General features: G+C 37.7%; 1 protein-coding gene across 1 annotated transcript in view; it reads left to right on the forward strand.

The window, feature by feature from the left end:
• The first annotated feature begins 1,827 nt into the window (after positions 1-1,827).
• The window catches only part of LOC131077034 (uncharacterized), a 29,055-nt gene continuing 7,131 nt past the window's right edge, over positions 1,828-23,751 (forward strand). Inside the window, exon 1 of the mRNA XM_058014398.1 lies at positions 1,828-2,234. Within this exon, the coding sequence (XP_057870381.1) occupies positions 2,099-2,234 (136 nt within the window). The 5' untranslated portion in view covers positions 1,828-2,098. The remainder of the gene's footprint in view (positions 2,235-23,751) is intronic.

A 23,751-nucleotide genomic window follows, 5' to 3' on the forward strand; every position in this document is an offset into this window, starting at 1 on the left:
CTTCCTCTTCTCCATCTTTACTTCCAAGCTCTTGTAAAGTTTTCCTACTCCTTCCTTTGCTCATGTTTTTGCCACAATCTAATATTGATTTTATTAATGGGGTTTGATTGATACCCAATTTCTCTTGATCAATCAACATCTCTACATCTAACCCTAGTTGTCCAGGGTCTCCAAATAATGTCTCATACTCTGCCTCCTTTATCTCTCCTTCCTTCAAAAGCTCCTTCAAACACACTTGGTTCTTGGACCATTGCTCGTAATTTAAAGTTAGGTCTACTTCTACTACCTTAGCTTGCTCACCATAGATTTTAAATTCATAGTCTACTCATATCTGAAAAGCCATCAACCTTTTTAGGATTTAAAGTACCTACCTCAATCAATTTCTCCTCCTAAAGGTCTCCAACCTCCTCCACTTTGTCAAAATTCTATTCCTTCATCTCACACCCCTATTAAATCTTCCCCTCCTCTACATTTTTGTTGAGGCTTATTGGACTTCTTTGGACTATTTATCCTTAAGACATCCCCTTCTTTACCTTTGGAGCCTTCAAGCTACTCTTCCCCTCATATGTGTATTTGGCCTCTACTCCCAAACCAGAACTCCCAGCTTCAATGGTCTTCCTCAAAAGGTAGCGACCTAGAATTTGACCCCTCGCCTTGACCAATTTCTAAAACCACCTCCCATATTTAGAAATAATCTCCAATTCCTCCAAAACCCCATAATCTAAATCAAGTTCTACATATACATTGCTACACATCCCAATTTCTCATTGAGAAAGTCTTCGTCAACCCCCAAGAAGGAGCCTAGGGCGTTGCCAATCCTAATTAGGGCATCGGTATTCCAAAATTATGTGGGGAAATTGACAAGGCTAATCCACATAGGGGTTTTCTTTATGTTGTATTTCATTATATCAATATTCAAAATCCAGTTTAACTAATGAAAGTTAGAACCCTAAAAAAATAGAGAATTTCCATGGAGGATCTCATGTTTCAAGGAAGAATCTATGCATTGAATAAGAAAGAAAAAGTTGAGGGGTCAGATACTTACCCTACCTTTAAAGTGCTCTTCCACCATTTCATAATTCTTTCACTAGGGCAGCTTTCTCTACATCATTTAACTAGCAGGACCCAATCCTTCAGACGATCCATAGTCAGAGCAATGATCTTTAAGGATATCACAAAGGCCATGTGGTTTTATGGCTTCATAAGATGATCTTTCTTACCTTCTGCTCTGCCAACTATCGCTCTATACCTCAACCCTCCATTCCACATGTTGCCCTTTACATTCTTCTGTGGAATGTTTGAATAAGTGTCTTGCACTCAAATTCTTGTCCCTTTCTCCCAATGCCAAGAGAAATTGTGTTGGCTCTAATTGCAAAAGCTAGGGTTTTTGAGGAAAAATTACTCCACATGTCAATATTCACCCGTCTCTTCAAGATAATCTTCTGTTTTGCACCATCCTTTGCATCTCTACACTCCTTACACCATCTTGCACTATTTTGTGTCATCCTTCATAATTCATAATTCATAATTTAACCAAAATTAATAAAATTATTATATTTATTTGATTTTTTATTATTTATTTCAAAATATTAATATTACTCATAACATTAAAATGATAAAAATAATTTACATTGACACCAACTAAAATAAATCAATATATAAAAATATAAATAATATTTAAAATTATTAAATAAAAAAGTTTTGTAAACTTTAGAATTATAAGACTGATTTGTCGATCAAAACAAATTACTTCTTAAGAAGTAATGAAGCAATGAAGCAATTAAATATCTTCTCATATAAAAATCTCTAGAGTTAGATTTGGGGTCTCTCTAAAAGCAATATCTCATAATTAAGCTAAGCTCTCATGGGGGCTTCGATTTCATGAGGGGCTTCAAAATCTAAACATCTACTGATTTTTTTTTAAGAAAGCTCCCTCCATAAGACCTTATTTTTGGTTTGCCTAAAATTATACGGAGTTTGGAGTTTTTTTAAGAAAGCCCCTCCGTTTGCCCAGAATTATACCCAGTTTGGGGTTTTAATCGGAATCTTATAGGTAGGTATTGCCGTGCAGTTTAGTTTTTATATCTTGCAGTGTGAGATGGGGAAGGACTCGAAGGCCAAAGAAGCGTCTGGTAAGGGCAAAGGGAAGCAGGCATCATCCGGCGGAGGAGAGGAGAAGGGCAAAGGAAAGGGTGCCAAGGCTGATGGACTCGGCACCTGCACCTATGTTAAAGGTACTTTATTTTGCATAGATCCATCTCTTCCTATTTTGTAATAGTGCATTTTTCAACTTTTTAATCTGTTTTTCGCTATGTTGCTGTCCATTGTGATGGTATGGAAATTCACCATGGAAATCACGTTCATAACTTCATATGGATCTCTATGCCCAATACGAAGGGCATTTACTTGTCTTTTTTCACATCAGAAACCATGGCTTTGATACCATTGTAATTTACACTAACGTTCGACTTCTGGATGAGTTGTCTTCAATTTTTTTATTAATTATTGGAACATACATAACATCCTGAAACACATATTTGACAATATCATTTAGACAAGATTAAATCACCTCTACCTTCTGTTACATGACTAACCATAGCCATCTTCTAAATATACTGATTCAGAATTAATATTATCTGTAGCAAAATTTAAATATCATTCCCTGCGACAAGTGAAATATTGCGATGCACTTGAATTAAATTAGCACCCTGTAGTTTCTATCATCTTGAGAGATGACAAAAGTGTAGTCTTCTCTGGAGATCTGCTCCCCTTTATTAACAACCATAGCCACCAACGGTTTTTTCTTCTTATTAGCTAAATTGTGCTATTGCTTTTTGCATTCCTTTTTGACATTGTCTAACTTATTATTGTAGAAACACTTGACTTTCATTTTTGATGAAATTTTTGCTAAAAAAGAAAATAGAATGTGCTTTTTCTTTGCCTTTGCCTTTTGATTGTGTGGCAGAAATGCTTTCTGCACTTTCAAAAGTAGATTACTCCAATTTTGCTTGTTTTCTGCCCATCTGCGAGTGTAATGCACCCACTTATTGTTCATGACAAACAATTAATCACAAGTCTTTGTGAATTCAACAAAGAATCCCTTCGGCCAACCTTGTGGAGAACAACAAATTTTTAAAGTAAAATGCATGACTTTTATCTCATAAATGATACATCTTTTTCAGACTTGTCCATAAGACAACAGCAAAAGGACATCTGGCACTTCAGGTATGCAATCATCAAAGAGAGAGTTTTTTGAGTGAGACCTCTTTTTGATGCTTATCAAAACTAGTAATGTTTGTAGAGGGTCTACTGTCTTATCCAAAACAATTTGGTCATAGCCCCAATATTCACATATTCCGAATATCTTGCAACTCTAGACATTATAATTTTGCTTAAAGTTTTTAGAGTTAGTTTACACTAAGTTTTGTACTATTGATAGCATATAAAGACTTCAAAAGGTAGAGGAATTCTTCAGTTAAACCATTAGTAGCAAAATCGAAGGTTTAAATTATAGATACAAGACTTGGACCCGACTGGCTGACTTTTGACCTGGACTCAAACTTGATAAAGATTCAGCAAATTGAAAAACCATGAAATTTAAAGATTTTTTGACAACTTAAAGTATTTACTAAACATTGTCAATGAATCAACTGTAAAGACATGATAGACTTATTGACTATAAGCTATTTCAATCACATACACAAGTATACACTGATCAAATGACTACAAAAGCAAATTTGAGTTGAAGGAGGCAACATTTTTAAAAATAAAATATTCTCAATTGTTTTAAGTTTATAAGACTCATGGGTTATGATATACATGGCATCAAAAATAATTTTTTTAAATATATAAATATCTTCAGTGTTTTAGTTGTACAAAACTCATGGACTATGATATCTGTGGCATTAAAAACAAAAATACAACATGGTGTGATGAACTATGGTAGAGAGGAGCCTATATCACCCAGCCCAACATCGCTAGCTCTATCTAGTGCCTTGTGCTTGTATCTCAAATAAGTTTGCAATGCTGCCATAGCCAACAGCACTTCTTGAGATTGGGATCAACTTGGCAAACCATAAATATAAATGTTCAATTACTTTGGATTTAATTGGGAAAAACTTTGAGAGAACAAAAAAATGGTGCTTTTCCATATGACACAGCACAAAAAAGTATTTAGTTTTGTGCTTTTTAAAACTAAAGTGGGAGTTTGGGGGCGGCACACCTCACCAGGGTCTGAGGGAAGCAGCACCCAGCAAGTCAAGGGGCAATGCTCCTCACAAGGGTCTGGGTGTGTGAAATGCAACATGAAGATTATCCTATATGTTTGATTGTTAATGTAAATGCTTTACATGTTAGTCTACATATTACTGACATGTCACAATGCTTTTGTTTGTTTTAAAATACAATATCTGTATCTTAACTGAACAATCTATCATATACTGTATCAGTGAACAGCTAAAATCTATTTGAAGGACCTCCAATTAAATTCCTTTTAAAAATCTTATAGAAAGGAGAATAAACAATGTAGAAAGAAAGACCGATATCATAGTAAAATTTATTCTTCCTTTTATTAGTAGATTCACATTGCTTGCCATAGAGATCAGTAATAATCACTGGTAAGCTCTCCCTAGAAGTGATACTGACGTAACACTATCAGTAGCAATAATATACTATCAGGCTTTAAATTACACCTTTCACCTAAAGCTTTAGTTTAAATGGGTTAATTTATGAGTACTAGTAACTAAAGGATATCCTTTCGTAGCATTTTATTACTGTTGCTTGGTTGCGTCATGTAACCTACACGCTCATCCTTCTCTTAGCAGGCTCCTTTTTTGGAAAGAGTCGAGCAAGCTGAGTGATACCAGTGTGAGAGGTTTCCCTTTATTTTGGATTTTTTTTAAGCTTTACTTTTCTTCTGCCTACCACTTGTGCACTTCAATTTTTGTTACAAGCCTCGATTCATGGAAAGCTGTTATTTGATGCTTGAATAGTTCCTCAAAATGCCTTGTTAGAAAGGTATTATCCTCCACTTATTATTTTCATTTCGGTCAAAATATTATTAGTAGCTTTTGTGTGTCATTTTCCACTCTTTAGTTTGCTTTTGAGTAGTATGAGAGGAGGTTTGTCTCTTAAACATGGTTTTCTTGATTGCTAGAGGGTAGAACCATAGTTCAAAACTTGGACTCGTGAACCCATAAAACATTTCATAGCCCAAAATTTTGATTCAAAATCAAGACTCAGCAAAAATTCAGCATACTCAAAGAATATATAAATTAATAAAATAAATTTAAATAATGTGCAAATTATTGTTTAAAATCATGAGAAAACGTTTGTGAGTAACTTGCAGGATTTTTAGACTATGAGTTGAACCACTTGGTAGGGTTAGTTCTCTATATGCTTGTTTTTCAATGATATATTAGGGTAAAGAAAATGAAGAAAAAGAAGCTGTAAAACCAGGAACACCTGTCAAGAAGATATTAATTATCTTTTTGAATGAAAGAGATTGTTAGATTACGTCATTGATGTCAAAGAAGACTTTGTTGTGAAAGTATGATGGCCAAAGGCCACTAATCAATAGGCAAGGATGGCTAAATATCCTATAGATGGGCTTAGGTGTTGTACTCATGTTATTATGTTTGGAGTACACTAATCAACCGAATAGTCTTATCTAACCCTTAGAAGATTTGGGAGGTTTGATTCAGAAGAATTGAAAATATTGCTAATGATCACTTAAAATGAATATATATTATGCTTTATGAAGACCCACTTGTTTCATGTTTTGCACCCAAGACAAAGGCATTCATATGAAAGTTTAGAAATGAATGAATGATGCAAATAGAGCAGCAATTGAGATGTTTAAAAGGCTAAAATTAAATGAGCAAAATTAAAGCAATGAAAGTACAAAGAAAAAGATACTGATCAAGGGAGCAGTAAAGACTTGATGCAAGACTTGAACAACGATTGTATTAAAATGTTTATGAGGGAGTGCTCTGTTTATTAAGACAAATAGTAATTACAAAGAGTCTTAAATAGCGATTCACATAATGAACAAACAGCAAGACAGAAATTGAGAGAGAACAATTATGTGAAAGCAACAAATAACATGTAAAGGTGGCCATCCATATTGTTGGGTGAATATTTTGTCACCAGCGTACTAATGAACAAAATATATAATGAACAAACAGTCTTAAGACAAATAGTAATTACAAAGAGTCTTAAATAGCGATTCACATAATGAACAAACAGCAAGACAGAAATTGAGAGACAACGATTATGTGAAAGCAACAAATAACATGTAAAGGTGGCCATCCATATTGTTGGGTGAATATTTTGTCACCAGCGTACTAATGACAAAATATATAATTCACACAAAGCTATGCTGAGAAATTAATCTCTCCTCTCATCAAGGGGAGGTTCCCTATGAAATTTCTCCTCTAATTAATAAGAAATTAAATGTGGGTTGGTGTTGGGCATATAACTCTTTTTTTTCAGAGTTTATGTATTCTCCCTTCACCTAGTTACAATTTCTCTATCTCTTTAGATACTTAAAGAAAACAACTATTAATCTAACAAACTACACCAAGAGTTACTATTAAGCAGCACAAAGTCTCCTTGAAGGTAACACTAACTCAAACCGATCATTACAAATTAAACAATTAGAAACTTATCTTGTAGCTCAAAGTCCTCAAGTATAAATTTCTAATCTTTTAAACTACAAGTAACTGCAGCAATAAAAAGCTTACCACTAGTTGCTTAATTTATCAGAAGATTTCTCAAATATACTAGGAGCACAAAGTCTACTTGCAAGATTTAAGAGCTCTTTAACCACATAACAATATCCTCAAGATCAAAGAAGTAAAGAAAATATATATTCACTGGACATAGGAACATTAAATTATATAAACAATTTTCTTGATACAACACAGTCTGAGATCAACAAAACTACTTTATTTATTTGCTTGATAGAATTTTCACCACAAAAGCCCAAAGTCTTAGTTGGGATAAAAATTCTGCAGAGTTTTGCTAAGCATGAAAAAAGATAAATATTTACAAAAGAGGTCCTCCTTATATAAGAAAAGAAGTTGAGAAAAAGGTGGGCACAGTTGACTTATTCAACTGCACAGTCCCATTTTACTACAACTACAACATAAAGAAAACGTGCAGCTGCATAAAAATTGACAGCATCTATCGGTGCAACTGCATGAAGAAAAGGTGCCAAAAGGGGGTACTTCATTCTTGATTCTCTTCCTCATCGGATTTCTGAAATTCTTCGAACTTAGCCAAGATAGCTTTCATCTCTGCTTCGTTCGGCATCGGGGTAGAACTTGTGATCACTCGGACACGGGAAATTGCATCTTCAATTTTTACTTGTTTCTTTTTAACATCTTTCAACATGGATGCGAGGACTTCAAAACTGACTTGGATTTCTAATAGTTTATCAAATGTATCAAGTGAGAAATCTTGTCCCGTGCATTGATCCATCAAGGAAAGGAATTCCTGCGTGACAACTTCAGTAGTGACGAGATTTCGATCGCCATCATATAAATAACAAGGAAGATCACCAACTTTGGCAAAAATGAGGTCAACCTCGTCATCACCTTCTTTCTTCTCCCGGTCCAGCTCCGCAATCATTAACTTCATTGTCTCTTGCTTATGAGACAATAAAGACAAGATCTGGATGTACTTCTCCCTTGTGGGAATTACCTTATTTTCAACCAGGACATCTATCCTGAAGTCCTCCATTTTGCTCCACAACGTAGTACTTTTCACAACTTCTTCAATCTCCTGTGATAAAGAGGTTTTGAGTCCTTGCATCTAACTCTGGATTACTTCATAATCTGACATTAGTCCCATTGTTGAACTCAGAAGATGAGAGCCTTCTGATCTTAGCGGTGAAATCCACTCATCCATCACTCGGCCTTTAGCTCCCACCTGTTCAATCTTCTTGAGGGCTTCAGTATCTATTGAGGATCCTATGGGTTCAACCTCTTGAGAAGATTGTGTGACCTTTAGAAGAACGTTGGTCAGCTGTTCACACTTCTGCTTCAAGATATTTTTCTCATCCCTCTCCTGATCTAATCTTCTCAACAAAGAATTAAAGGCTATCTGTGAATCCAATTTCACACTCTCATGTGTTTCCACCCCGAGCTCTACGACCTGCATGGTATAATCTTCAGATCATATGTTGCCTTTGTCCTTGTCTGACGATGGCACCATAACTTCAGCATATTTTCTCTTAGAAGCCGGGTCTACTACCACCCGAGATACCGTCTTTGGCTTTTTTGTTCCCTTAGGCTTTGGAGGAACCAAAAGTTCAAAGCCAAACTCATCTGGAGAGATCACCTGTTTTTTCCTCTTAGGGGTCACTACTTCCATCCAAGGGGGTAGTTCTGGATTGGCTGATGGAGTAGTAGCTCCTTGCTGATTTTGAGTTGAAGCTTCGGGAGCAGGTTGACTGGAGCTTGGAGCAGTTGTGAGTGTTACTAATGGTGCTGATATTGAGGTATCTAGTGGAACATTTGTTGTTGCTACCTCTTCAGTTACAGATGGGAGAGTTGAGGGCGCTGTGAATGTAACTTCAGCACTTACCAATGGAGGAATTTCTGTGGTGGTGGTGGTAGTGACAGGTAAGCCTACTGAAACCGGCAGTCTCTGATTGCGTCATGCCCATACTTAGATCTCCATCTTGATCATCCTCTTGGTCAGAGTCAGAGTCAATAGAGTGGATGATTGCCTGTGAGGTAATCGGGGCTCAACTTCAGCTGGGTGTGATGTTTCTTCAGCCTGTACTCCCTCTTGTTGAGGAATTTCTATTTCTTCAATTTCCTTGGCAGGTGGTTGTTCTGGCTCTTTAGTCACTGCTTCCTGTACCGCGGATGATGATTCACCTTTTTTGGACCCTTTCATTGTAAATTTAATCTTGGGCCCTTTCCCTTTTGATTGTATTATAGGAGCTGTGGATAGTGCTTGCGGGTTTGCCCTGCTCTTTGTTCTTGTTTCGGCTGTAGCTGTCTTGCCGATTGGGCCATCACTGTTGTCATCATCTCTTGAGCTAGCAGGAAGCTATTTCATTCTGAGGTTCTTTCTTACCAGCCATGCATTGGTGTTTGCTAGGATAGGAGTAATCCTCTGAGTGATTGATTTGCTCTCCTTCTTTGACCATTGTACAGGAGGAAGCGGAGAGTCAACAATTTTCTTCTCATAATAGACCGGGTCTACTATGTCATCCGTATCTTCCATGGTCATTGGAATCTTAGCCAAATCCAAGTTTTCAATTTGCTCCAGAGTAAGGCGGCTGAAATCCATCCTTCTTATATCCTCATCATTTTGACAGTCTGCCCAAACATCCTCCAACCTATAAACATGAGTATACGTCCTTTTGAGTTTGTTCTTTATACCACAAAAGTCAAAATTGGTTCGGGCCTTGAATCTTCTCATGGTATTCCACTGCATTTCTTCCTCCATATTTTCGGCCTTGGGATTGGTTAGCACTGAGTACCTGCTGATTGATTTTGGGAATTTCAGCCCAGTCTTATGTGCTTGTGATTGTTTTTCATGCACATTAATCAGTTGTCTGCACAACTCCATGAGGACGATTTTGTCTGAAGGGAACCTTGGTAGAATAAAGGGCTCACCTGAGAAGCATCCTATTCGGATGTAAGTGAATGTGGGAAATTGCAGGAATACACATCCAAAATGAGATACCCTGTTGCAAGCGGCCTCTGATATTCTCCTCTTCTACAGGCTTTTATCAAAAATGCACATCCATACAGCGAAGAAGGCGTCATTAACCCTTCTATAATGACTACCTTGATTCTTGATAGCAAGCTGATCATAGTACTCCCAAACGGGTCCAATCTCCTATCTCCCTTAGTAGATAAGCCTGGATATTGCCTTATTGAAGCAATCGCATAAACCAGGTATGAGGTCATGTAAAATTTCAGTGTTACTTTGACCTCCTTCAACTGAGCACAGAGGGCATTGCTGATCTGTTCACCTCAATCAATTCTTGTTGCTCCTTTCCTGATTATTTTCATATAGTAGCACATCCAGTTCTGAAAGTAATGAGAGTCTTTTAACCCCCTCACCCTTGATAACATGGTGGCCATGTCATTGTACTCATTGAAATCACTTGTGTGAAAGCCCTTAGGCCATCGTGAGGTTAGGGAACTTCTTGCGGCAGAGAGGAAAACAGTATTGATTACCTTCTTGCATTTATCCTCGTTCTTCTCATAGTACTCTTGAGCACTTTCTTGAGTAATATCAGCCACTTCTTCAACCGAGGAACCTTTGAAGACACTATTGAAGAATACACTGTCTAGGGTCATGATGACATTTTGATCTTCATCTTTGACCTGTCTTGTATTTGGATCAAAATGATCAGCTACTGCAAGCACAAATTCTGGATCATGGGCTGCAACTGGAAAAGATGCATATTTGTGGAATTCAGAGTTGATTAGATTAGTTAGGTGAGCAGGAGCCTTCTTAACTCGATCAATAAATTCTTGCATATCTACATGCCCGATTTCAGTGTCTCTGATCTCCTTAATATTCGAGTCTACTGAACTCTCTGGGTATAGATTCAAGTACTTGTGGTACTTGTACTTCATCTTTCTTGATGATGCTTTACTTGGAGAAGATTCCAACTGACTTGAGGAAGACTCGGGCTTGTTGTGAGGGAGCTTTGACATTTGTGATGACTGCATTCAACACTGATGATTAGCTATTCATCATTATCAAAATCAATTTTTCTCAAACGGATCGAAAAATAGTACTCAAAACAGGCTTGGGAGTAAAACTGCCAAAAACAGCAGGTCGGGGAAAAAAGTTCGACATGCTCTTTTGAAAACAAAAATTGCACATCGGACTTTAAAGTTCGAAGTGCAATTAAAAACACCTTGATCAGCACATCGGACTTTAAAGTCCGATGTGCGAATCCGGTATGGGTTATCAACACATCGGACTTTAAAGTCCGATGTGCTGATTCGGGGAAAATCAATAACCCATCGGACTTTAAAGTCCAATGTGCTTGGGTGAAAAATTTAAATAAGCACATCGGACTTTAAAGTCAGTGCAACCCTGGGAAAGATTAATGGCATGTTGGACTTTAAAGTCCGATGTGCTAGGGTAAAACCATATGCTAAACCAGCACATTGGACTTTACCAACAAAGGGGAAAAACAATCGGTTGACATGTTGGATTTTGAAACCCGACATGTCAACCAAAACTTCGACTCTCTGCATATCGGACTTTAAAGTCCGATATGCGAAGGTTATGATCCTGCATATCGGACTTCAAAATCCGATATGTGGAGATCCTACCATCCAGCTGTACACCAGATTTTAAAGTCCGGTATGCGTCTGGAGAAGGATGACTTCGGAGGGCAATCGGATTTTGAAGTCTGATTGTCCTCCCAACGCAAGCAAAACGAAAACCAAAAAAAGAAAGAAAGCAAAGCAAACAAACAAACAAAAACCCGAAAAGGAAACAAGAAAAACCTACCTCGAGTTTGCAATGACGATCGAAAATCCGACAATGGGGCGATCCGATCTGAGATACAGCGAGCAAGATCCGAGAAGGGCACGTGGAGAAAAAGAAGACAAATGAAGGAAAGAATCGCAAGATGTAACTAAATAAACTTAACAAGCGCTATAAATAATAAAACCCTAATTAACAATAAATGTGAAATTAATGCCAACTCACAGTGCATGTCGGACTTTAAAGTCCGACATGCAGGCTAGAAATTCTTGCATGTTGGACTTTAAAGTCTGACATGCATTGTTCAACCAAGCAGTTTGCAGGTCGAACTTTAAAGTCCGAACTGCAGGCAAAGACCACCTGCAGGTTGGACTTTAAAGTCTGAATTGCAAGCTTAGACCAAGCAAACACACATCGGACTTTAAAGTCTAAAGTCCGATGTGCAGACAACAAAGAAAAGATCATGCAGTTCGGACTTTGCAGGTAAAACTGCAAACTTAAGAAAAACAAGAAAAACACTAGAACGAAAAGCAAGGAGCTAAACGAACTAATCGATGAGGTCGATTAAGCTCTCCCGGAGACCGTAAGGTACGAAACGGATCAGTTTCGTATGCTTGCCTCACGATGTTGGCCGAGCTGAAATCGAGGACAACAGCTGGCTCTGACTGGGGAACAAGCTGCACCACTTGAAGCTTGTAGAATCCAGAAATCCGAGTGCCTGTATCCATTGGGCTATAGAGTCAGGCGACGAAAAGACTGAAAAGGAAAGACTATACATATTTTACAAAAAGTACAACTTCCTTTACATCGCTCTCTATTGAGCAAAGAGCTTCAAATGTTCTCCGCTATGAGGTAGCGAGAACGGGGGTACCATCTGCATATGCAAGTAAGTAGCTATGCTCGCCACATACTTCATGAATAGTGAAGGGACCTCTCCATAAGGAGTCAAACTTTCCATGCAAACCCTTTGGTTCCCTCCTCTTGTCCCATAACAAGATTTGATCACCAACTTAGAACTCACGGGAAGTTGTTTTCCTATCAAACAATGCCTTCACTTGGCTTTGGTGGGCAGCAATCTTGTCTACCACTTCAGCTCTTGTTTCTTCCAGTTGAGAAAGAAACATAATCCGTTTATCCAGTGAATCTTGATATGTTTCATCCTCAATGGCCTTGGCGAGTTTTAATGCTGGAAGTTCCACAGTGATTGGAATCTCGGCATTCAACCCATACAAAAGTTGAAAAGGTGACATACCGATTGCTCTTTTTGGAGTTATACTATTCGCCCATAGCGCATCATAAAGAGCTTTATGCCAAGTCCGTTGTTTGTTATCAACAAGCTTCCTCATAATAGTAACCAGATTCTTGTTGCTTGACTCGGCCTGACCATTTCCTTGCGGATAATAGTTAGATGAGTGTGAAAGAGTAATACCATGATCAAAGCAAAAGTCAATTATCTCATAAGATGAAAAACATGAAGCATTATCAGCTACAGTCTTATGAGGAACGCCAAACCTTGAGACGATGTTTTCCTTCAGAAATTGACAAACCACCGCCGAGGTAGATTGCTTAGTTGGGATTGCCTCCACCCACTTGGTGAAGTAATCTGTTGCTGTGAGGATGTACATGTGACCTGCACTTGATGTTGGATTGACAGGCCCAATGAAGTCCAATCCCCACTGTTGGAAAGGCTCTTCAATTACTACTGGTTTAAGAGGGAGCGCAGCTAATTTGGGCTTACCAACAAATTGTTGACATTGCTCACACTTGCGAACCCAACTGTATGTATCTTTAAACAATGTTGGCCAGTAGTATCTAGTGCGCAAGATTTTGTGTGCAGTAACAGGGGCAAAAAAATGTCCACCACAAGCAAGATCATGAAAAGCTTGAAGTAATCTTACTTCTTGTTGTTTGTCTACGCAGTGCAGGAAATTGCCGTCCAGACCCTTCTTGTACAAACCATTGTCCCATAGGACAAAATTCATTGCTTTAAGCTTCAAGGTTCGCCTTTCTTTCCTTGACAGGTGTGTAGGACAATCTCCATATGTTAAGAGATATGCCAGGTTGGAGTACCACTCATCAGTAGTGCTAACAAATAGAACATAAGGAAGATCTTGATTAATACCTTCGTTTTCAAGCACCACTTCATCTATTGATTTGTTGTCAGCTATCAACTGACATAGACATTTTCCACGAACCAACTTAACGGGCTTAATTCCCATATCATATTCTTGAATCTTGGCAACCCAATTGCCCCTTTTAGTTCCAAACTCTTGTTGTGTCAGAATTGACTTGACAACAACATCAAGAACAAGAGCAACGACATGCGAATTCAGAATATAAAACCTGAAATGTTTCACCGCTTTCACCACGGCAAAAGCATGCTTCTCCATTTTCGAGTATTTCAACTCATGAGCCTTCAGCGGATAACTCATGAATGCAATAGGTGATTCCACACCTTCATTATTTCTTTGTATTAGTATAGCCGAACAAGTATGATCTGATGCATAGCTATACATAATAAACTCTTTGGTATAATCTGGGCATACTAAGACTAGAGCATTTGCCATGGCTTCCTTGATCTGATGGAAAGCTTTCTTTCCTTCAGGAGTCCACTTGAAGAGAGAATTACCTTTCATCATATTAACTATATGACAAGTCTGTTCAGCAAAGTCTGGAACGAATCTTCGCAGGAAATTTACTTTATCGAAAAAAGAATGAACAACAGTCTTACTTGTTGGCAAGGAAAGGTCACGAATAGCTTTAACCCTTTCTGCATCAATTTTTATACCTTCTTTCGAAACAATATGCCCAAGCAATTTACCTTCAGTGACCCCAAAAACAGATTTCTTGGGATTGAGGGAAATTCCATGCTGGCGACATTTCTCTAAGACTCATTGCAGATGAAAGAAATGATTTTGATGTTCTTTAGAATAAACTATGAAATCATCCAAATAGACCACAATGAACTTACCAAGAAAACTTTGGAAAGCCAAGTCCATTGCACGTTGGAAAGTTGCTCCCGCATTTATTAATCCAAAAGGCATCCTGCGATATGCAAAGGTACCCCAAGGTGTAGTAAATGCGGTCTTATGCTGATCTTGCTCCAGAACTTCTACTTGATTATAACCCGAAAATCCGTCCAACATGGACATCATCTCTGCTCCAATAACAGCTTGTAGGACATGATCCATGACAGGTAAAGGATAATTATCCTTAAAGGATGCCTGATTCAAGTTTCGGAAATCAACACATATCCGAATCTCACCATTCTTCTTACGTACAGGTACAATATTGGCTATCCAAGAAGAATGGTGAATGGGGAAGATTATCTTTGCTTTCAACATCTTTTGTACTTCAGCAAAGATAGTATCGAAGATCTTTGGGTTGTATTGCCTTTGCTTCTGACGGAAAGGCGTAATACCTGGTTTCAATGAAATGTCATGGCGGAGCTCTTCGGGACGAAAAGACTTTAGATCTTCATAGGAGTATGCCAAGACGTCAACATGTTGCTGCAATAATGCAACAAATTTCTGCCTTTCTCTTTGTGAACAACACTTTCCAATGTTGATCATCTTTGGATTGTCTTCAGTCCCAATGTTTACTTGTTCATATTCCATTGACCTTGTAGCTGATCTTTGTTGCTTTTTAACATAAGGATCATGTTTGTCAAAAAGCTTTTCTAGCGAAACTAGACCCTTGGGGATCTTGTTTCCTTTTAATTGTAGAAAATTTTCCCCTGTTTCTGCATCAATACTTTCAATTGCATCCTTTGAAGGGTAGTGACTACCTTCAAAGTACAGATCATCAAAATTGTCAGTGGTTTGCAAAAAAATTATTACATGATGATCATCATTAAATACTTGCCAATGATCAGAGTTGTCAGGAACACTTGGCCGGAAAACTAACTCAATAACATAAGTTGATCCTAAAAAATCTTTGTGAGAAACCAAAGAAGTTGCTAATATTGCTAATGAGTCAGCCCTGTTGTTGAATTCACGGGAAACCACAGATATATCAAAAGCGTCAAAAGCCTCTATTAGATCCCATACAAGGTTGCGATAGTGCCGCGGCCTTTCGTTCCTTGTTTGGTATGTGTTCCTGACTTGATAGACTATTAACTCGACATCTCCTTGAGCATGCAAGTTCTTGATTCCTTTCTTTTGAGCGACATTTATTCCCAGAAAGAGTGATTCGTACTCAGCAATGTTATTTGTGTTATCAAACTGCAATTTGAAAGAGAAAGGGAAAAGATTACCCTCAGGGGAAACCAAAATGATACCGGCTCCTGATCCGGTAGAAGAACAGCTGCCATCAAACTCCAGTGTCCAAACATCATCTGGAGTCTGGACTACCAATGCTGACGGTATTAAAATTGAGAATTTCTTGTTGTGAAGCTGAAGATCTTTCTGATTCCATAGCACTACTTTCACAATCAACTGGGAAATTATTGAGTGGAATGGCACCTTCACTCTCAGGAGTCACCTCTAAAACGTCATCAACATGCATAAAATAATTACCCATACCTGATGATTCGAAAAGAATTTGGGCCCGCTGATCGTCAGACTTGACAACAGTATATTTTGATTCTTTTTCTGGAAGTAACCTTTGGACAACTCTTTAGCAGGAATATACGCCTTAGTCATATCCATGTTTAACTCACCCCCAACATCTCTACAGAAATTTTTTCCCAACAATAGACCATAGGAGGCCGTTACATCGGCTACTAGTCCTGTCATCTTAATTTTCTTTTCTGGAAATGAAGCAAAAGCAAACTGTGTGTCCTTGATTTGACCAATCAAGGGGACTTGCTTGTTATCCATAGAGAAACACCTTCCAAATGTTTTGGTCAAAGTTAAACCAAGGGCATTGGCAATTTTTGAAGGCATAACATTATCGGATGCCCCAGAATCAATTACACAGTTACTAAGCTTATAACCATTTATTAACAAAGAGATGTAGAATGGTTCTATCTTCTCTACAGGACAAGGGGAAGTTACTAAGTTGTTTTGAAGTAAGTTTGACTTAGGAAGATTACTAGGGGTAGTATGTTTTTCTTTAACAAACTTGACTAAACGGTCAAATTGATTTGGATTAGATCTCAAAAATTCAACTTCAGACATTTGTATTTTGGTTTTCTTAGCATGATCTAAAATATCAAATGACTGAAAAGAATTCGTCATCAAAGACGGATTTGGATTCTCATTTTGAGAATTTAAAATATTCGGTACACTAGTCTTTGATGCATGTATAGAAGAATTGACAGGTGCAGAAAAATTAACAATAGTCGAAGAATCACTTACACTTTTATCCTTCGTGGCGTCCATTGAGATAGCGTTGTCCTTTGCAGGATTTGGTATGGGAGTCCCACGCTTCGCAATAGAAATTGGCAAACGTTGAGAGTCCTTAATTTGAATAGAATCATCACTCTTCGCAATGACAGGTAGCTGAGCTGCCTGTGCTTGCGAACGGGTGAATACTGCAAAGACGTCCCCATCATGTGTATCTGGCGTATCATCTTCTTAATATTGCATAAACCTGATATTAGAGTCGCCATCCAACTCTGCATCACCTTCTTGATGCAAATTGGCATCTTCTTCACCAAAAGGGGGAAGATCATTCTGTTCAGCTTCATAATATCCTGTGGCTGAACTTTGGGGTGGTGCTTCCAATGCAAGCCTCTTTGGAGCAGGAGGTAATTGGACTTTAAAGTCCGAACTGCAGGCTTAGACCAAGCAAACGCACATCGGACTTTAAAGTCCGATGTGCAGACAACAAAGAAAAGACCCTGTAGTTCGGACTTTAAAGTCCGAACTGCAGGTAAAACTGCAAACTTAAGAAAAACACTAAAACGAAAAGCAAGGAGCTAAACGAACTAACCGACGAGGTTGATTAAGCTCTTCCGGAGACCGTAAGGTACGAAACGAACCAATTTCGTAGGGTTGCCTCACGATTTTGGCCGCGCTGAAATCAAGGACAACATATATGACAACGATCTTCATATAACTAAAGCAGTGATCTTCAATAAGGTAGCAAAATAAACAGCAGTTAAACATATAAGGACAACGAATGAACGAATATAATGCTTTAAACAGTAATTAAGATTAAATTTTGGCAAGCAATTACAAAGGTTGAAGTGATGTGTTTTGATTAAATCAGCAAACAAATACATCATAAAAAGGACGATGTGTTTGATTGATTCAACAAAGATATAATGAAGCGGTTCTATTAAACATTGATTGCATTTGAAAGGTGCGATTAAGATATTGGAGAGTGCAATGGTTCTAGCAATCAACAAATGGTTTGTTTAAATGATCATCTCCAAGTGGTGCGATTCAGTATGGGAAGAGATATAATTGTAAGTGAAAGATAACATTAATATTTGAAGGGGTTATGAATAAAAGTAGCAATTAACAAGATGAAAGGATATTGTGTCTCTTAAATGGAGTAACTATTGCAAAGGGTATGACCCTTAGTGAAAAAGATATATATAGAGATTAAATTTGAAGAAGAAAAGTGTGTGTGGTGTTTATTTCTCCAGGGGCTATTAATGAGAAAATAGATAGCAGATTTGATAAAGAGGGTATGAGAAGATAAATTGCAGATTTGATTAGAAGGATATAAAGAGCTTTATAGCAGATTTATGTTAAGAGTTTGTGATCACTTTATGGCAGATTTATGATCAACTTTTAGCAGGTTTGAGGAAGAGATTATAGCAGATTTTGAAGAGGAGTTTATAGCAGATTTGTGAAAGGAAATATATGAGTTTAAAAGATTGAATTGTCCATCATTTGTTGTGATAGTGACATTCAAGGTTGATTTGGAAGTTGGTGCTTTCTAAAGGAGAGATTGGTGTCTCTCACTAAGTTGGTGCTTAGTTGTAGGGGTTGGTGCCTACAAACTTAGGGGATTGGTGCCTCTTGTGGGCTGATGCATACAAAGTTGTTTGAAGATTTATATATATCAGAAAGATTGTGCCGTAGTTTTCTCCCGTAAGGGTTTCCACGTAAATATTGTGTGTCATTGTGTTCTTGTCATGTGCATAATTATTAATGTTGACTAAATGATGTTATTGTAAGTGTTAAATTTGTAAAAAGTTGCATCATACTGATTCACCCCCTGCCCTCCCCCTGTCAGTACATTTGTGTGGTCTTCAACACCATGCTGCTTGTATTAGTCCTTTTCCATTGTTGTGCTTCTTAAAGTGATGAGCAGCAATTTTTGTCCTTTTTATATGTTTAAAATTGAAAGCTTTTTCATTTTTTTAGGGGTGGGGAAGATGGGTTTAGTATTTAAGGCAAAAGTGATCTAACAAATCACACAACAGTTTGTTTTTGGTCTGTGTCACTTGCTACAAAGGACTATCTTTATCTTCTGGGCAAAGAGGGGAAGACGTGCTTCACCATGAGAAATGCATTTTCGTGTGATTCTGATTCTCTCAGAATGTGAGGAATGGGCATATATCTGTAATTTTATAGTATGAAAGTGGTGTTTTCTCAATCTCCACTTTCTAAGTGGACAGGGGTGTTGGTGTTGGAAATAAGCCACACCTGGACTGACGATGGACTGGTCCAAGAGGGGCCAGTAGCTCAGTGGTAGAGCACTCCAGCAGCGTATGGAAGGTCCTAGGTTCGAGTCCTAGCTGGTCCATGTCTCAACATGGTATCAGAGCCAGGTGCAGGCTAGGAGCCCCAAGCACACGAGAGGTGTGGCTTAAGGGGGGGTGTTGGTGTTGGAAATAAGCCACACCCGGACTGATGATGGACTGGTCCAAGAGGGGCCAGTAGCTCAGTGGTAGAGCACTCCAGCAGTGTATGGAAGGTCCTCGGTTCGAGTCCTAGCTGGTCCATGTGTCAACAAGGGGAATATGAGATACACCTCAAAAATGTATTGGATCCCACAGGTCATTTGGTGAAAACTGATGACCATGCATTTTGCAGCATGTCATGTCCCCATCTTTGACACAAAAAGATGAACAATTAAATAATATTAAATTAAAGATATAAATTTATTATTAAAGGGAGCAAGCAGACAAGAGTCGATTATAAAGTTGACGCTGATATATGTAAGACCCACCATCAGTTCATGAACACATGCATGGCACTCAGAATTTTATGATAATCAAATTAAGGATATTATGTACCATTGTTGACTATATCAACAAAGTTAATAATAGAATGGAACATTAATAGCAAACATCGATCGTAAGTTTTAGAGACGGCGACTCATATCCATGACTAATCAATATTAGCAAATGACTCTGCCAGTTAGTAGTAGGAAGGAATAAAATGGATGATAATCCCGAGTTTCCAGAAGGAAAGCTGATATGATTAGCATGGATGCTAAGACGGTATGATGGATACATTGGGTGTTACAATCTCTCCATGATCAACATCGGAGGATTATTAAGGCAATGAAGATTCACAGTTTTAAGCCCAATTGTTGTCTTAAGGAAGTCTACAAAGGCATCAAGGATTGATACAGAACAGCGCTTATACCAAGGATGGAGAGGCGATGTAATTACAAGGAGATTGATTAAGGTTAAAGAACAGTATCGTTCATCAGGCGTATAAAGGAGGATCGTTATCAATAAGTAGAATGGGCAGATCAACTAAATATGAAGATAACATCAATAAAGTCTATGTCGATCTAAATGATAATCGACGTGAAGGAAGTTTAAGTGTAATCATCACAACGACAAATATTAAGGAGAAGACAAATATAACAAGATATTAAGAGATCGATGAATGAAGGATTCATAATAACCAAACAATGATAAAGTGACAAACAAGCATTTAAGAACAGCGAATTCATAAAAGATAGTATGTTTAATTGCCGACTAGTAATTTTTTTAAGGGAGTGATGATAATAAACAATAAGATCAATTATTATACACCACGATGATCATCAAGACCTGAACAACTAATTACAACATTGCAGCAATTAATAATCTATTATGACAGTGATCTTAAGATATTGGATGCATACAACGGTTAAGACTATTCATTATAAACAATAAAATATGATACAGAGCGATCTCATCCATGTTCAAGTGATAAGTGTGTATTAATGAAAAGTTGCGATCACATGGAGAGCCAAGTGCTATGATTTGTTAAAGGATAACGAAGAGATGCAACCCTTCACCCTCATATCCCTTTGATGCATATTAAGAGGCATCAATAATCATTCCAAAGGGGGAGGACATCTTTCATTTTCTTATTCATCGTTTGTGGATTCGATCATCCTGAGCCAACAACCGATTGCTTTGGTCACACAGTTACCGTGATACAAATCAGATACAACACCAATGGAGACAACGAACTAAATTGAAGCAATGATTTACAAATATTTTGTTAATACAAACCGATAAAGAGAAAGGGTGCGATTAAGGAATGAAGGTGGTATCAATTCACATGAAAGGGTGTCACTGATGGAGAATACCGATCAATAAAATATTAAACAAGGAAGATGGGAAATCATTGGGAATATGGAAGACTTTATTTATTGATTATTTTCTAAGTTGCCGGTTAGGGTTCGGGTTCCGGTTCGGGTTCAAAGAACCCGGTACGCCGGTACGGCAAAATTTTGAAAAGGGGTTTGGGTTCGTTAGTACAAAAACATGTAAATTTATATATATATATATATATATATATATATATATATATATATATATATATATATATATATATATATATATATATATATATATCAAAGCCTATAAGCATGAATTAAAATATGCATGCCACATAGCATCATATGAACAACAAAACAAACATAAACTTGTAATCATAGCATCATGATCATACCATAATTGATAATAGCATCATATACATCAAGTTTAATATCAAAATGACAAAATATTCAAGTATCATTGTTTCAACTTTCAACAATATAAACTTAAAAGTTTAATCATCAAATGGATCATCTAATTCTTCATCCTCCTCCTCCTCCTCCTCCTCATCCTCATTGACATTGACATTACATGAGCCAATGCCACTTGCACTTGCACTATAAGTTGGCTCAATTTCCGAGTCATCAAGTGTCAATGCAAGAAGCTGAGAACCAGGAGCATCCAAATCAGTATGCTCTGGCTCTATATCCCACATCTTTGTTTCCCCTTGTGTGTAGTCATGTTGTTTGTGTGAAAGAAGACGTAGGTTGGAATGCACATATACTAAATTCTCCGCTCTTTTTGATAGCAGCCTATTGCGCTTTATTGAGTGGATGAAAGAGTATGTGCTCCAATTTCTTTCTGAAGCAGATGAACTAGCAACCTATGAAGACAAAGTAAACAATTAAAGTTATACATTAATAAAAATAAAATTACTAGCAACCTATGAAGACAAAGTAAACTATAAATAAACTAAAACTTGTAAATTAAAAATTTTAATTAATTAAACTTACTTGTGATAAAACTTTTATAGCGAGGGGTTGTAGGTGTTGGAAGCATGTGCCATGGAAGTACCACCAGCTATGAGCATCTTTCTTGGATCTATGACGAAGTGCATCAACACTTAGACCATTCCCATTTGTGAATTCTATGAACTCATTTGTAACAACATCTCGCAAATCATCATCGGGATATAGTTTAAGAAATGCTGCCTTATACCCATTAGATACTTCTAGATCTCTCCATGGTGGAATCCTTCCTGGTTTATCAAGAAACTGATTGCTATAGTACTTAGGTGTCAAGGCATAGGCAAGAAGGTGCAAAGGAGTGGTCATCTTATTCCACCTCTCTACAATAATTAATTCCAGTTCTTTGAAGAATTTCTCCTGAGGATCATTCTCTTTTTCATTTATAGTGAACTTTATTTTTTCAAGCATTGAATCAATGCCATCATAAATCTCACCTATGCAAGGCCTATCCATGTCTGTATAGCGAATCATGCTCATGATGGGCTCAGTGATACTTAGGAGATATGTAACAAGATCCCACCATTTCTCATCCAATATTCTATCCCTAATTTTTCCTGCCCTCTCAGTGCTACTTTGCTTCCATACAGTCCAATTGGTGCTGATCACCATATTGCATAGTGCCACTCTAACTTTCACAAGTCGTCTTAAGACGATTGTGTTTGATGCAAAACGGGTCTCAGCAACCTATAACACAAATTAATGCCAAATTATTAAAAAATAAAGCCAAACTTTAAAGAAGAATACACAATATAGCTTACACAATGATATTATTAACATTGAAAATTCAAAAAAATCAGAAAATGTAAAATTAAATTACTATTTCACTTACCTTCAATAGCTCCAAATTCGAATAGGTTCTAAAAATCCCTTGAGACATGTGGTGGTTTGTGATGAACATCTGGATGTCCTCAGCCTCTGCATACACATCTCTGATCCATTTTATTTTTTGCCCAATCCTTTGTAGCATAAGATTGAGTGAATGTACCGCACAAGGTGTCCAAAAGATGTGATCATAGCGTTGCTCAACCAACAAACCAGCAGCTCTACAAATTTTTGCATTGTCCGTTATGACTTGGACAACATTGCGGGGTCCCACAGACTCAATGGCAGAGATGAGAATTTCTGCAATAAATTCGCCATCTTTTATTTGGCCCTCACAATCCACAGCTCTCAAAAACATTGCCCCTTTAGGGGACACCGCTATGACATTGATCAAGGGACGGTTTTTAGCATCTTTCCACCCATCTGAAACAATTGTTACACCTGTCTCAACCCACGAATCCCTTATGGGTTTCAATGCATCTTCAACCCTCTTCACCTCTTTCTCCAATAATGTTCCACGTACCTTCTCATAACCGGGGCCCTTATACCCTCTTGGTGCCTCATTAACACTTTTTATCATTTGCTTCCAATATGTGGAGCGAACAACATTGAATGACAAACCATTTGCATAAATGCACCTTACTATATCTTGATCAGCATTGTCTCTACTCTCATTTTGGAATGCGGTTTCTAAAGGCCCTTTTGTTCTTTTACGTGTCAAGGGTGGTTCACTTTGAGGTTCATTTGTGGCAAAGAAGGGGTGGTCTTCTACTACAATACTGGGATTAGAAGGGCCTTGCATTCCCCTTGTTTTCTTTGATGCAGTTTGGTTCAATCTAGGGGCTTCCCTCTCTTCTGCCGCCTCATGCTCCCTAATATATTTCATCACTATCTCATCTGGTATAGGTTTACCATTTTTGCTAGGGCATTTTTTGATGCCTCTTTCTTTTATTCCACACAAATGGCCTACCACTCGATAATATGAACTATTACGTTCAATATCACATCCATGGCATTTCCAACGGAATCCCCCAC

The sequence above is a fragment of the Cryptomeria japonica genome, chromosome 10 (genome assembly GCF_030272615.1).
Source record: "Cryptomeria japonica chromosome 10, Sugi_1.0, whole genome shotgun sequence".
Lineage (NCBI taxonomy): Eukaryota > Viridiplantae > Streptophyta > Pinopsida > Cupressales > Cupressaceae > Cryptomeria > Cryptomeria japonica.